At 46.2% G+C, this 13,005-nt stretch overlaps 1 protein-coding gene across 2 annotated transcripts in view; it reads right to left on the bottom strand.

Annotated features, from left to right (window-relative positions):
* mef2cb (myocyte enhancer factor 2cb) overlaps positions 1–13,005 on the bottom strand; it is a 56,377-nt gene that overhangs the window by 3,434 nt on the left and 39,938 nt on the right. The window contains exons 4-6 of one of the 2 annotated variants that reach the window (XM_084551943.1): positions 7,929–8,072; positions 4,975–5,155; positions 4,182–4,229 (exon numbers count right to left, since the gene is read on the bottom strand). In XM_084551943.1, the coding sequence (XP_084408069.1) occupies positions 4,182–4,229; positions 4,975–5,155; positions 7,929–8,072 (373 nt within the window). The remainder of the gene's footprint in view (positions 1–4,181; positions 4,230–4,974; positions 5,156–7,928; positions 8,073–13,005) is intronic. The other variant, XM_084551944.1, reaches the window with a different exon arrangement.

Raw genomic sequence — 13,005 nt, 5'->3', positions numbered from 1 at the left:
ACGACGGTGGAGCCGAAAGTCAGACATACTGTTTTTGCCTTCATGATCGTCACCGTTTGTTCGGGAATCATATAATGAAGGCGTCTACATTAGAGGACCTCACCCTCTTCGTCTGTCACCGTCAATGAAGGCTACATGTGCCCTGGAACAGTGAGTGAATCTTGTAAAAACATCTAATTACGGGTAGCACGGCCACAGAGGGATGGGGCACAGCATTTGGCCATCAGAGCTAAACACGGTTCTGCGGTTCTTCCAGACAAAGACCCTGCCTTGGAGTTGTCACCAGATATGCATTCCTCTAAGCATTGGGGGCCAAATGCAGCACCCATTTCTGCCTCAAAAACCAGTGGGGTGAAATCCTAGCAACATCATTAAAAAAACTTAAAGTGGAGCATTCTTGCAAGCTACATAGTCTTTGTTTCTAACCCAATCCCGCAGGCTGTTTTTCCCCTTACTTCTCCTTCCTTCTTCCAAGGGGTAGAACACAGGGCACTGTGTGGACGTTCCCACTTGAAAGACGGGCAGGAATTATACGTTAGACATAAATGAATTTCCTAATCATATACTCCAGGGGAAAATGAGTCGCAGATGTCTTCCTGGGCAATTTCCCCTGCTGATCTTTGTTTAATTTGAGAGCGAGGTTTTTGTTGTTTGGAAATGAAAAGTCTCAAAAGCTCAATTTGAACAATCTGAAGAGTAAACGACCGCTAGCGGTGAGAGAAAATGAGGCCGTCTGACAGAAAACGAGAAAAACAGTGTGTGTCACCGTCGCTGTGTGTGTGTGTTTGTCTCTGCTGGCATGTGTGGTGTGTGAGCACGCATAAGCTGATGTTAACATGGGCTTTGCATGTGATTCCATGTTTTGCTGTATACAGTTCTGCATGTGTGCGCATCTACATACGCGCACATAAGCAGCGGAGACTCATGTGAGTCATGCTTGTATGGCTGCTCGTGCACGAGGCATGCATATGGATGCACATGTGTGTTTTGTATTGGACCCTCTTAGTTCCAATGTCAATCTCACATTAGCAAAGAGGCAGCTGCCTCTTCAGTTTTCCCGCTCTCTCATTCTCATAGCTGGCCCTTTGTGGGATTGAGTGGGTGCATGTGGAGATAGATGAATGAGACCTCACACACTCACAAAACGCACACACACACCGCACATACACATACTTTAGTAAATAACCCAGCAGGAAGTACATCAGTGTTTCTGTACAGATGAATAAAAAAGACACTGAGCTATAGAGAGAGACACTAATACACACTTTGGTCAAGATGACACGGACTTCATCTCGGTGACAGTTAATCAGACATCTGTGTATCGCCACCCCGTGGAGATGGCTGCAGTCCAGTCAATTATATGCTAGATGACTATAATCATGAGTGGCATAGGCCAGTCCTTAAGCACTTCAAAAGCAAAATCACAAGCCAATTAAGCTAATGAAGCAAGAACTGTAACTCAAATCTCTTTATTCTGTAGCGTGATCACCCTGATTTTAGGAGCGCTGCATTCAGTAGAGACTCGCTGGCTGAAGATACCAAGACATCATTTCCACCCTCCTCATCTAATTCTACTTTGCGCAGTCGAGGGTGCAGACTGGCGTCAACTGTTTAGAGGAAGTACCAAAATTAAACATAGCCCAGCAAGGGGTCCTTTTTGCTGCCGTGCAAAACTCTCATATAGAGAACAACATCTGATCTGAGATTCAGATAAACAGCTATTTTTTAATTTTTTTTTTTCTGGTCATTCGTGAGGTGTCGGGGGGGCGGGGGGGGGACAGCTAAAGTCAAAGCTAATCTGTTCTAAGGCTAGCTGGAGCACATTGAGATGCACGTGTTTGACAAGGCCCCCCTAGAGTGTTCATTCCCTCTCTGTCTCTCTCACACACACCACACACATACACACACACAAAGGAGAGGTGTGGTTAAACTCGCGTACATTTTACTGTTACTGAACAAATTTCTGATGTCCTGTTGTGGTCTAACAGGCGTACTCGATTCCATTCGCCATACACACACACTCTTCCGTTGCGGTTTGGCCAAATGTGCATTCAAGCCTGAATTCTCCAACTGAACTAAGGTGGCACACTCAAGCTTACAACTTGTTCAGTTGGTGTGAGGGGTGCTTGTCAGGGCTGGCGCAGTCCGTTACCGTACGTGTGCTTTTTAACTTGCACTTCTGTGTGACTATGACCAGAGATGCCCTGAAGATGAACCTTGTATGTAACTAATTTAAAGGAATAATTGGTGTGTGTTCAAGGTGAGAGGTGACATGAGATTCTTGTTAATTCCTTGCTGTGCCTCGGTGAGAACCGCGCTGATACGAGCCCAGACGACAGCTACCTAATTGCACGGATGGAGGTGGTGAGGTTTTCACAAGCCGAGGCCTCGGTCCGGAGCTGCCTTCATCAGCTCTCTTTCTCTCTTTCTCACCCGTGTTCTGTCTCTTTCCTCGCCTCGCGCTCTCTCCAAGCCAGCAAACGAATTGACAGATTGAACGCATGGCGTATATAAATGAGTAAACATTCACGTGCGCGCACACACACTTCCCACAACATTTCCATAGAAAAGACATGATGACTCAGCCTTTCAGAAACATGCCCTATTTACACGGGCCTCGAAGTACCTGGGGAGTTTGTGATTTTGAATATACCCCCACATCTGGGTTTCGTGTCACATTTTTGCACAGGAGAAGCAACATTGTGTTTTGAACCCAATTTACAGGTCAAATCCACGCACATGATTAAAACAATGTCCTCATGCTAATGCTGCTAAGGGAAAGGAACTTCCAGAGCTGCTATTTTCTCCTCTTTACAGATAGTGACATAAGTGAGGGGGCCGTGTTTATGTGCACGTCTGAAGCAAACGCACAGACACACACACACATGGCCCAGACTATGGTACTTAAACCACCGCCACTTAAGGCACATGCGCAGGTCAGGCAGCCACTTGTACAATCAGCTTATCAAAACTTACAGTGGAGAGAAGAGGAACATTAAAACATTCTTTGTGGTGCCACAGTGGCTGGGCCACCTCACACTGATGATGTTAGAGGAACATCATTAAAATGGCTGACCAAGTTCGCAGAACACTTCCATCTGTGTTCCCCCCACTGTTTCTCCCTTGCACACATGCTTCCACCATCAGTGGATATTCATCACTGGGGTCCCCCCCCCCACCCCCCACCAACATACTCTTTCTCTCGCTCCCTAGATGAGATTTAAGAGAGCATTGAATGGAATCTTTCAGCTCCCACATGACTCTCTCCCTCCACGTTGTGTTTTTCGCCGCTGCCGAGCGACGCACAAGCCCTCACAGTGTTCCTCTGTTCGCTCGGCGCGGTGACACAAAGGCTACATTTGAGGCAATGCGCTGCGAAGCGCCGTCAATGGAACACACGCCGCAACAAACGGCCCTGTTGTGCGCGCGTATGTGTTTGTGTGTGCGATGAGTGACCAGACAGAGAAACCAGGCATTGACCCCTTGTGATGGAGCCTTGGGGGCCAGACAAGGCTGCCCAGCTGTGCCCCACTGACAACCCCCCGATTCTCCATTTTTACACTCTGCACTGTACGCCGAGGCTGTAAAATTTAACCCTTTAAGAGGGGGTCTCTTAGCCATAAACTTGGGCCTGACATGTCCTCGGGGGCAAACCCATAGACAAACAGAAGCTAATACATAAGGTTCCTTACGCATGTTGCTCACGTTTTGTATAGTTTGCTCCACTATCCACGGTACCATTATATCAGGACAAGAAATGTTTAATTAATCTGACTGCAACTCGAAATCTAAGATGTGGGAAATAAGTAAATAGCTCTGAGAAATAGATTAACTGTACATTCAAAAAAGTGCAGCGTGTCTTTTAACTGCCTGTCGGGAGATCTGCCGCTTCAGTACACAATGCCATTTTATTTCTGTTTCCCCCCACTTGTTCTACCATTTTATAGCTGAACACAGGCAGGATGTGTCACAGACCAGGCACCGAGCAAACATTCCCAGATGAACTCCACGACCACTAACTTCAACACATCATGGACAAAATCTCCACTCGGGTTTGGGTTAGTGTTAGTCATGCATTTTATGGCCCCAAGTGGGTGAGTGGGTGCCATGTATATGTGTGTGCGTGGGTGTGTGTGTGTGTTAGCAGACATCTGTGTGTGAGAAGAGGAGGCCATTCTTACCAGCACTGGTGCCTGCGCCAGTGGTGAGGTCAGCACCCATGAGGCCACCTGTAAGATGAAATAGAGAACAGAGCCAAAGAGAGAAAACCATTAGAGGATAGACACCCACATAACATCCACTGCGCCTGCTGTCTCTTACTCAGTTTAATCACAATGCTCTGTGCGCGTCAGTGCATCAGATGTGTACTGATACCAGAAGTAATACATCCCACTCAAACCTTAACATGCTGAGCAAATGGACACCGTGAGCGGATACATTAAGCTCCCGTCCAAGAAAAATGACACATTATTATTTTTAAGGCATGTGAGGTGGAAGAGTGGGAGGGTCCAGAACGTGTGCGGTTTGGTGTGGATGCTGCAAGCGCCAAAACTCATATTTAGTTTGTGCTGGCGTTTCTAGCATCCAGTTGTAATGACAGGGTGAGGGTGTGGGCAGGAGCCTTCAGACCAGAGGGACAGAAAAAGGACTTTGGACAACAATAACAAACCAACAGACCCAATTTGCTTATGTCACCAGCAACTCTGACTATATATAGGGCCAGACGTCCCATGTGCAGAACATTGCACTAAATCAGTGAGACTGTGGGCTGGGATTTAATATTATTTTAAATCTTCAGTTATGTGAATGTATGTAGGAGGAGGAGATTCTAGATTCATTCACTGCGTTTAGGTGGGATACTGTGTATAGCTGTGTGTCTATTAGCATGTCAGACAGGTACATTCACAGCTGAGAAGGTAGGCAGATGGGATAACAGCATGTACATGGGTGCATGTGAGGCTCCACCTGCGTTACCTGCACTGGGGGGTCTGTGTGTAACTCCAGGAGACATGCTGTTTCTCTGTAGACCATGGTGTGCCAGTGGCAACAGATTGTGGTTGCCTAGGGATCCGCCGGGATGGCTGTAAATGAGATTGTTCTGGTTGCTAACAGGAATGGACACGGGCATGTCATAGTTCGATGGGGGCACAGCCTGCTGAGAGAAAATTGGAAAAAGGGAGACACAGACATGGGTGTGATTAGATTAAAGATTAAGATCAGCCAGTGAGTGGCCCAACGAAAACGAGGCAATTGAGTAAAGGAATGGAAACAGAGAGAAAAAAGATGTGACAACTCGGAAACACTTCAACAACAAATGGGAATTTGAAGACCTTTGACTAGCTAAAGTGTTGCTCCAGAAGCAGTCAAGCACAACAAACAAAACAGATAAGAGAAACAAGTTCACAAAGGACAAATGGACAGCAACAACAGGCAGCCCATATATACAAGGATTTCACAAAGGACGCCTTAGCAGCAAAGACTTAAAGTAAAAGTATCCATGGTGGAAGGGAAACTTTGTAATTCCACCTAGAATCACTATAGACTTGAATCAATATAGATATGGTAACGTTCTATAAGGGGCTACTGTGCGATAAAAATATCATCCTCAGGTCATTATATGAATGTCCCTGAAATACATTCCTGGTTTATTACATTAAAAAAAATAAGAAGGCTACGGTTCACTGGGAATGACGTCAGTGGAATCCCACTGTTCTTAAGGGGATGAAGATAATTCAGTCTGTCTTCACCTCACTAAAAAGCAGTATGTCTGGCAAACGGAGCTTCAAGACTGAAGAACTGAATGCAATTAGGAATAATTTATTTGTCTGTCACATGGAGCTGTGTTTTAAGTGGTAGACTCAGATCAGTCAGCAGTCTCATCAGTAACATGAGCAGAGGTAGCCCGACAGCCCCAGGCATCTAGTTTGTCATGTTTATTGTGTCACTTGGCAGAAGGGCTTAACCTTGGGAGTGCCCTGGAAGTGGCTGATCCTGCATGTTAGTTTTAGGAAGTAGAAAATAGGAGCCTAAATTACTGCCATGTGTCTCATAGCCGTGGAGGGAGAGCATCAGGGAGAACATCAGCCTGGCTTACGTGGAAGTGGGCTACGCGCCGTAGCGCTGCTTCGGCTCCTTCGATTTTTCTCCCATTTGCTAATGCTCCTTTAGCAGGCCAAATATTATTTCACTCTACAAACATGGTTACTTTAACCATATTTCTTTTGAGGGATTCTGCACATTTCACTTTAGCTGCAATTTTACACGAGTGGGCTAGCCAAAACCTATGGGACCTACGGAGCTTTCATTTCTAACTATTGCCGGGCTTTCTCTGGTTCTGCTTTATTTATCCCCACCCACCCTGTAATTCCTTCCGTCTCAGATTCCTTGTAGGAGTTTTTAATAATTCTCGTACATTGTTTGCTAAGAGCTTGGAAGCTATCTCTCGGCACGTACTGTATTTGTGTGTACGCACCCTACTGCCGGGTGTTAAGGGCCCCGTCTGTGAGCTGTCCTTTAACTGGTGCCATCCTTCCTGTTTTCATTCATCTTCCTCCTCTGCCTCTCCCCACAGTCCCCTCAACAGTCCCCTGCAATCCAGAGGCCCAGTGCTTGGCAGCCACCCTGACCACACACTGAACTGCCACTTGTTGTGTGCAGAGCCCCCCGCCCTCCCGCCTCGACACCCCGTTCCACCCCCATCCCCACCCTGCTCCGATCCCAACGCACTCCACCCCAGCTCACCAACCCCTGCCTTGTTTCTAACCACATCTCCTCCTGCTCCACGCGGCTTAGACACTACTGTTCTTCTCTGAATTATCGTGGAATTATCTCTGTCTTTGTAAGGCCAGAGGACTAACCATTCCAATATGGTGCTTTCTGAATGAGGGCAGGCTCAGTTTACATAGAAAGAAGCCTCTGTTTTGTGGGTTCTGGCAGCTGGCTATAGATTGGATTCTTCTGTAAAATTAACACTACATAATATAAATCCAGCAGCTAACATGTCTTGACATATATGCCCACTAACAACGATTGCTACCGAAGACTTTGCCTTCAATTATTTCAGTGCGGAAAGAAGGAAAGAGCTCGCGGAGTTTAGTGAGGTTTGAAGATATGCTCGGGAGTTTGTGAATGCCTGCTGCTGTTTCGTTGCCAGTCTGTCCCCGTTGTTTCGGGTGACTGAGCACTGAGTTTTGGTGCAGGAAAAGGAAAAGCGCATGCAGACCACACCTCCCCTGAGAGCCAGGCAAGGCATTATGGGTAGCATGAGTTCAAGGTGGGAACCGGGCTAAGGTTAAAATTTGTCATGAGTGAAAGTCTGCAATTTATGGAGCAAGAACGCCGGCCAGTTATGGTTACAGTTAAGTCAAATTAGAGGACCGCTCCTCAACTGTAAGCAAGCAAAATCAAAGTACTGTAATTTCTTCACTGTAAGTACACAGTACAATGTCACTCCGGTCTTACTCGCACTCTCGCTTTGTGTAATCAGTCTAGTGCCAAACAATAGTGGTTAGCCGGGTTAGCTCGACAGTTATGTACTTGCCAGTCAGCATTTTGTTAGCCTGTTGAGGATGCGACATAGCATCAGCCCAGTACTTACAGGTATCTTATGAGTTTTAATCATGTGATCAAACTCCTCGTTAATCTGTTTGTATTTCTCCTCAGTGCGTGGGGTGAGGATGAGAGCAGAGTCGAGCTCCGGGCTCTCGCCACCTTTGTTCTCCTTCTTGTTCAATGCCTGCCAGAGGTCCCACAACCACAGAGAAGGACGGAGGGGGAGACACGCACGAAGGGACGCAGAGATGGGTGATACGAACAGATGACGAGTACAAGGAGACGGGGATGAAGCGACAGAAAGCACAGGGGACAAAAAGGGGAAAGAGAGGAAAGATAGGTGAGAGTAAGGCTCTGGGTCAATGAGAAGTACTTACACACAGTCTCTGTCTGCTGATCATCAGATCAATGTCCTCGTTTATTTTCCTGTACTTGTCCTCGGACTCGGGGCTGTGGCCAACCGAGTCGTCTGCGTCGGGGTCTGGGCTGTCACAGCCGTTTAGGCCCTTCTTTCTCAATGTCTGCAAACAAAGCAGTTGCACAGCATAGTTGAAGGGCTTTGGGGGAACAGCAACCCAGGTGAACAGCTTGGGAGGGACAAATGATAATGAAGTGTGAGGAGGTACGTTACGGACAAAATAGAGTCTAATTAGAGGACGTTAAGTAAACCATTTAAGGACATCTTGAACGGGACTGCATCTTTATATTTATATCAAATAAATATGACTACTTTTTCTCTAAGAGAGTATCATATATGTTGTTCTTAGAAATTGCTAAACAAAAGACCTTAAACCTTTAGAGTGAATCTCTTTTGGCAGACTCCCATCTAATCTCACAGTCAATGCAGGGTGACACAAATACACACTATCTTTTTTGTGAACATGCAGCTAAACATTCAAGATGGCACAAATGATTTCTTCACATACAATAACAAGACGTAACAAATGATCACAATCTGGACCAAATGGCAAATCATGGGACCTTGAAATCGCAAAACTGCGCCGCAACGCAAACATTCGTTAAAGAAAAAATACATTTCAGAACCATAACCATCGGTGGCCCGAGAAACAGCTTTAAAATACAGTTAGACGTGTTTTGAGTTCATGACTGTGGTACATGCGGTATTAAATGTGGCAGTTTCTGCTTCGGCCACCTGATGGCCACCTGCCCCCATTAGAGTGGCCAGAAAATAGCAGACAGGCAGAAAACCATACACTCTCTACTCGCTCACCACTCCCTCTAACTGGAGGAGAGACACAGACAAAGAGAGCGTTAAGAGGCGGAGGAGGGAGAGCTGCCTATGTCCTTTTTTAGATATTGTTGACAACCGTAACAACAGGGATAAGTTTCAGAGCGCATTACCGTGTGTGATAGCACGAGCGTATGTTTGCTCGAGCAAGTAGGCATGTAACGATAGGTGCTGCGTTCATTTGCCTCGTAAACTGAGAGACAAAGACAGAGCGGGAGAGAAGAAAAGTACAGTAGCTGACAGTTAGAGATCTCATCAAAGACACCCCCCCACCCTCCCACCCCACACCCCCTTCCTCCTCTCCACTCCCCACCCCTCTTCCCTCTCTCCTCCTGGCTTTAATAAAGGGAGATTAGTCTACAGGAGGAATATCACGGGCCTGCTCCTGTCTGTGCAGTCGTCGCTTCACACTGCGCTCTCCTACTTTCATCTGAAGCTCCATATCAGACAGACGTAATTAAATTTACTTTAGCACACCCTGTATTTGATGCTGATCAAGTGTGTGCGCGCGCGTGTGTGTTGTCTGTATATGTTGTAGCGGGTGTGTGTGCGTCCGCCAGCGCGAGCGTGTGCGCGTCTGTGTGTGGGAGGGGAAAGAGGGGAATGAGTCTGTGTTCGTGTGTGCATGTGTGGGTGTGTGAGAGTGGGTGTTAGAGTCAAGAAAAAAAAAAAAAGAAAGAGAGACCGTGCAGGAGAAAGGAAGAAGATAGATGCTAAGATAAGTTAATCTCGGTGAACTTCTTCCTCTCATTTGTTTGTCTCCGTCAGTGCTCACTCACGGAGGAGATACGAGCGCTAGCTACTCCATCACAACCAGCAGCAGAAGTGACAGGGAGCGATCTGCCTGCTTAGAAAACAAATAAAAATCCAGTCATCTCTCATGTCAGCACAACAAAGGCCTGTTTGGAGTGTGGTTTTAGTGAACTTAGAGGGCTTCTTTTGTGTGTGTGTGATAACTGTTTGATTCCTGAGGCGTCTCGTGGCGAGGCAGCTACTGTAAGTGTGTCAACATTTGCTGGCTCTCCTTTTCTCTCTCTGAATCCTCACTTGGCCCCTAGAGTGGAAATCTGGAATTCTGAATTTGAAAGCGTCTCTCACATCTTTTGACAGTCTTCAGGAAATCACTCCAAACAAATCAACCAAGGCGATGCAGGAGATCTGACTTCCAACCGACCTACAGTGAATCAGGCACTCTTGCTCTATCTGAGGAGGATGAGTCAAGAGAACAAAGGGGTTGCAGAGGTTTAGCATGCTATCGTTTTTGGCAAAGGCGCGAGATGTAAAACTTTTGCTGTTTCTTTCGCGTAGTTTCGCTCTGGCCTCGGTGATGCATCATATCAAACTGACAAGAGCTGAACCGCTGCCCTTTTTCTGTTCACATGAGAATGCACGCAGAAGAAGAAAAAAAAACTAAAAACTTTTCTTCCTACTTGCGCAGATTTCCACCTACTGCCACCGCCACCACAGACTGCATGGAGGATTCACTTCCATTCTAGGAAGAATAGCGGCGGAGCATTGCTGCGAGAGGAGAGCGAGGGCTGGGCTAAAGGTGACACCCATATGGGGTAACTGAGCTGGTGGTCTGGCAGGGGGTTGGGCAATGGGTGCATTGGGTGTTGATGGGGTGCAGGCAGCCAGGGCGCGAGTGTTATATGACCATGAAGCATGTGGCTCGGGCTTAGCTTTCCAGCAGGGCTCAACATATTTAGGGTGCAGTACAAGGACGCTATGCCACTTATCCAAGTCATGCCCACCTGTTAAAAGACTTCACACCTGTTGCCAAGGGCTGACACACAACCCGACCACCAATCAGATCTGTCGGAGAGCTCATGTAGCCTTAGAAGGACCTCTCGCTCTTGTGCTTTCCACCTCACCATCCTACTGCCCTAGTTTACGATGTTTTTTCACCCCTCTCTAAACGCCCCGCTGCTTTATCCGCACCTCAAATTTGTCGCGTATTTCACAGAGAGCACGTCTTTTTGTCTGTTATTCAATGACGTCATCGTTACACAAGCCACATCCGCGAGTTACGCTTCAAAATAACTGGGAGAATAGTGATCATTGGAAGGAGAGCTGCTATCCTAATGCTGAGAGAAACAGCAGCATGGGTGTGAAGACCTGGCATGAGAATATGAGTCTTTGGGGAATATGGTAATAGGATGAGGATTAAACAAAAACACTTTGTTACAGTTCACTTGTGCCAAGGTTTGTATGCACAGAATATTCACCCTAATTCTCATGCTTACATTACAATTATTCAATTTTCCAAAATAACTACAATATTCAGTTTCGCAAAAATAAAATAGCTCGTGTTTTCGTTTTGTTAAAATGACACTGAACAGCATATATTTAACATTATAGCATTTTTATTGCCTCCGTTTAAAAACAAAAAGACATTTTTCTATTTATTAATGTTAACATCCCTGTACTCCTCCTGTCTACTTTGATTGCTACGGTGTGACATAATGATAGAAAATGACCAAATCTGGGCTTAACAACTACAACATTCGCCCAGCATGCAACACTGGGTGAGTACAACAAATGCGAGAGAGAAGAAGGAGTAAAAAGTATGATGGAAAAAAAAAAAAAGCAGCGTCTTCTTGCTTGGCTCCGTGTCTTTCACTGTGGCCCCTTTGGAGGCTTGCTCCTAATTAAACTCCTTCTTCATGATGCTCCCTCATGACTCGACTCGCAGGGCCTGTGTGAAGCTGGCGCAGCATAGACAAGGTGTCCTACATACTTGAGCCACCCGTCTCTTCAGCTTTGCACCCTCAGCTAAGCTGGCCTAGACTGGGCTGGTCTAAGAGGAACTGCAGGGCCGCACTGAGAAAAATCTAAATTACGGTAAGGAATGATCGCCAAGGAAACAGATTTGCTGGAGTTGTCTAATGTTTTAATTGCTGGGAAACTGCGCCTTATATTCGTTTCATAGTTTGAGGAGTGGGTGATAACTTCATGTAGCTCTTGAGGAAAACGGTGGAGGGTATTTGGGTGTGAATTCTGGGAGGCCACAGGGGGTCTGCTAGGGACAGCTGACGCCTGCCCAGAGCTCCCGCCATACCAGGATCCGTCTGCTCGGCATTCTGCCACCCTGCTCACCCTTTCTATCCCTCTATCCGTCTTTCTGCCCCCATCTTTCTGTCTCAGTCTGCTGCTCAGTCTGTCTCTGTCTCACTACCCCTGTCCTATTCCCCTCATTTTCAGCGCTACTACAACGTCTCAACAGAAGCTGAGTCAAAACACTGTTGGCTTGTTGGGTACATCCTTATTCCTGATTGATTCTGGCTAGTTGTTGGGTTGTGTTTTGGAAAGAGCTTCATTGCTGACCATTCCCCTCTGCAGTTATCTTGGCAGTGGCTGAAGGGTACGACACATTCAATATTGTGTTTACGGCTATTGGCGACAGCCGGGCCAGTGAATGTTTCTCAGTGTCTTCAACCCAATGACAGAAAGCATCAGGGCAAAAACCATCTACAAAAACCATCAGTTTATAAGCGCCTTTTTTATTTCTGTCAACACTGCGTGATCTTCAGTAAACACACACTATTGTAAGCACAACCAACAGAGAAGATAATATAGCAGCAGGGGTTTCCCACCATGAATGGACCAGTTTATGGTTTTGCAGCCCATTTCAGCTGTGGGTGGAAAACAAGTCCATGACAGACAAGCGTAATATGAAAGCATCAGTAACTGTGTCATTTACGGTTAATCATGAATGCAGTTACACTATTATAAAATGCCACTGGAATTAACTCCTTTGTCTGGCAAAGAGTCTCAGACACCGATCGACTCTGTGATATCCAACACAATGACTGAAGACATGAGTGTATGTGAATAGTGCAGATCTTGTTATTTCAAACTGTGTGAGATTTTGTGAAGGCAGGGTGTGGCCACTGTGCAGACGTTTCAGTAACTAATTTTACGCCACTGAACCACGCTGACGTTTAAGAGGGCTTCCGGATAATCTTTCTAAGTTTATTTGATTCACACAGTATACAGAAATCCGATGAGAACACCGCCAGCACATTTTATTTGGAACGTTTTTTTTTTGCTCTAACTTTGAACCATAAGATTTAGATCGTGATGATTTGGGGGGGAAAGCTGTTAAAAGTTTGGAAAACCGCAGGGATCATGTTTGTTTTTACCAACTGACAAACTTAATTTTGTCAGAGCAGATTGGTAAGGAGCAGTGTGGTTTAGTGTCA

The sequence above is a fragment of the Chelon labrosus genome (genome assembly GCF_963514085.1).
Source record: "Chelon labrosus genome assembly, chromosome: 9".
Taxonomy (NCBI): Eukaryota; Metazoa; Chordata; class Actinopteri; order Mugiliformes; family Mugilidae; genus Chelon; species Chelon labrosus.
The sequence above is the reverse complement of the archived record's forward strand: the minus strand, read 5'-3'. Positions and strand labels throughout refer to the sequence as shown.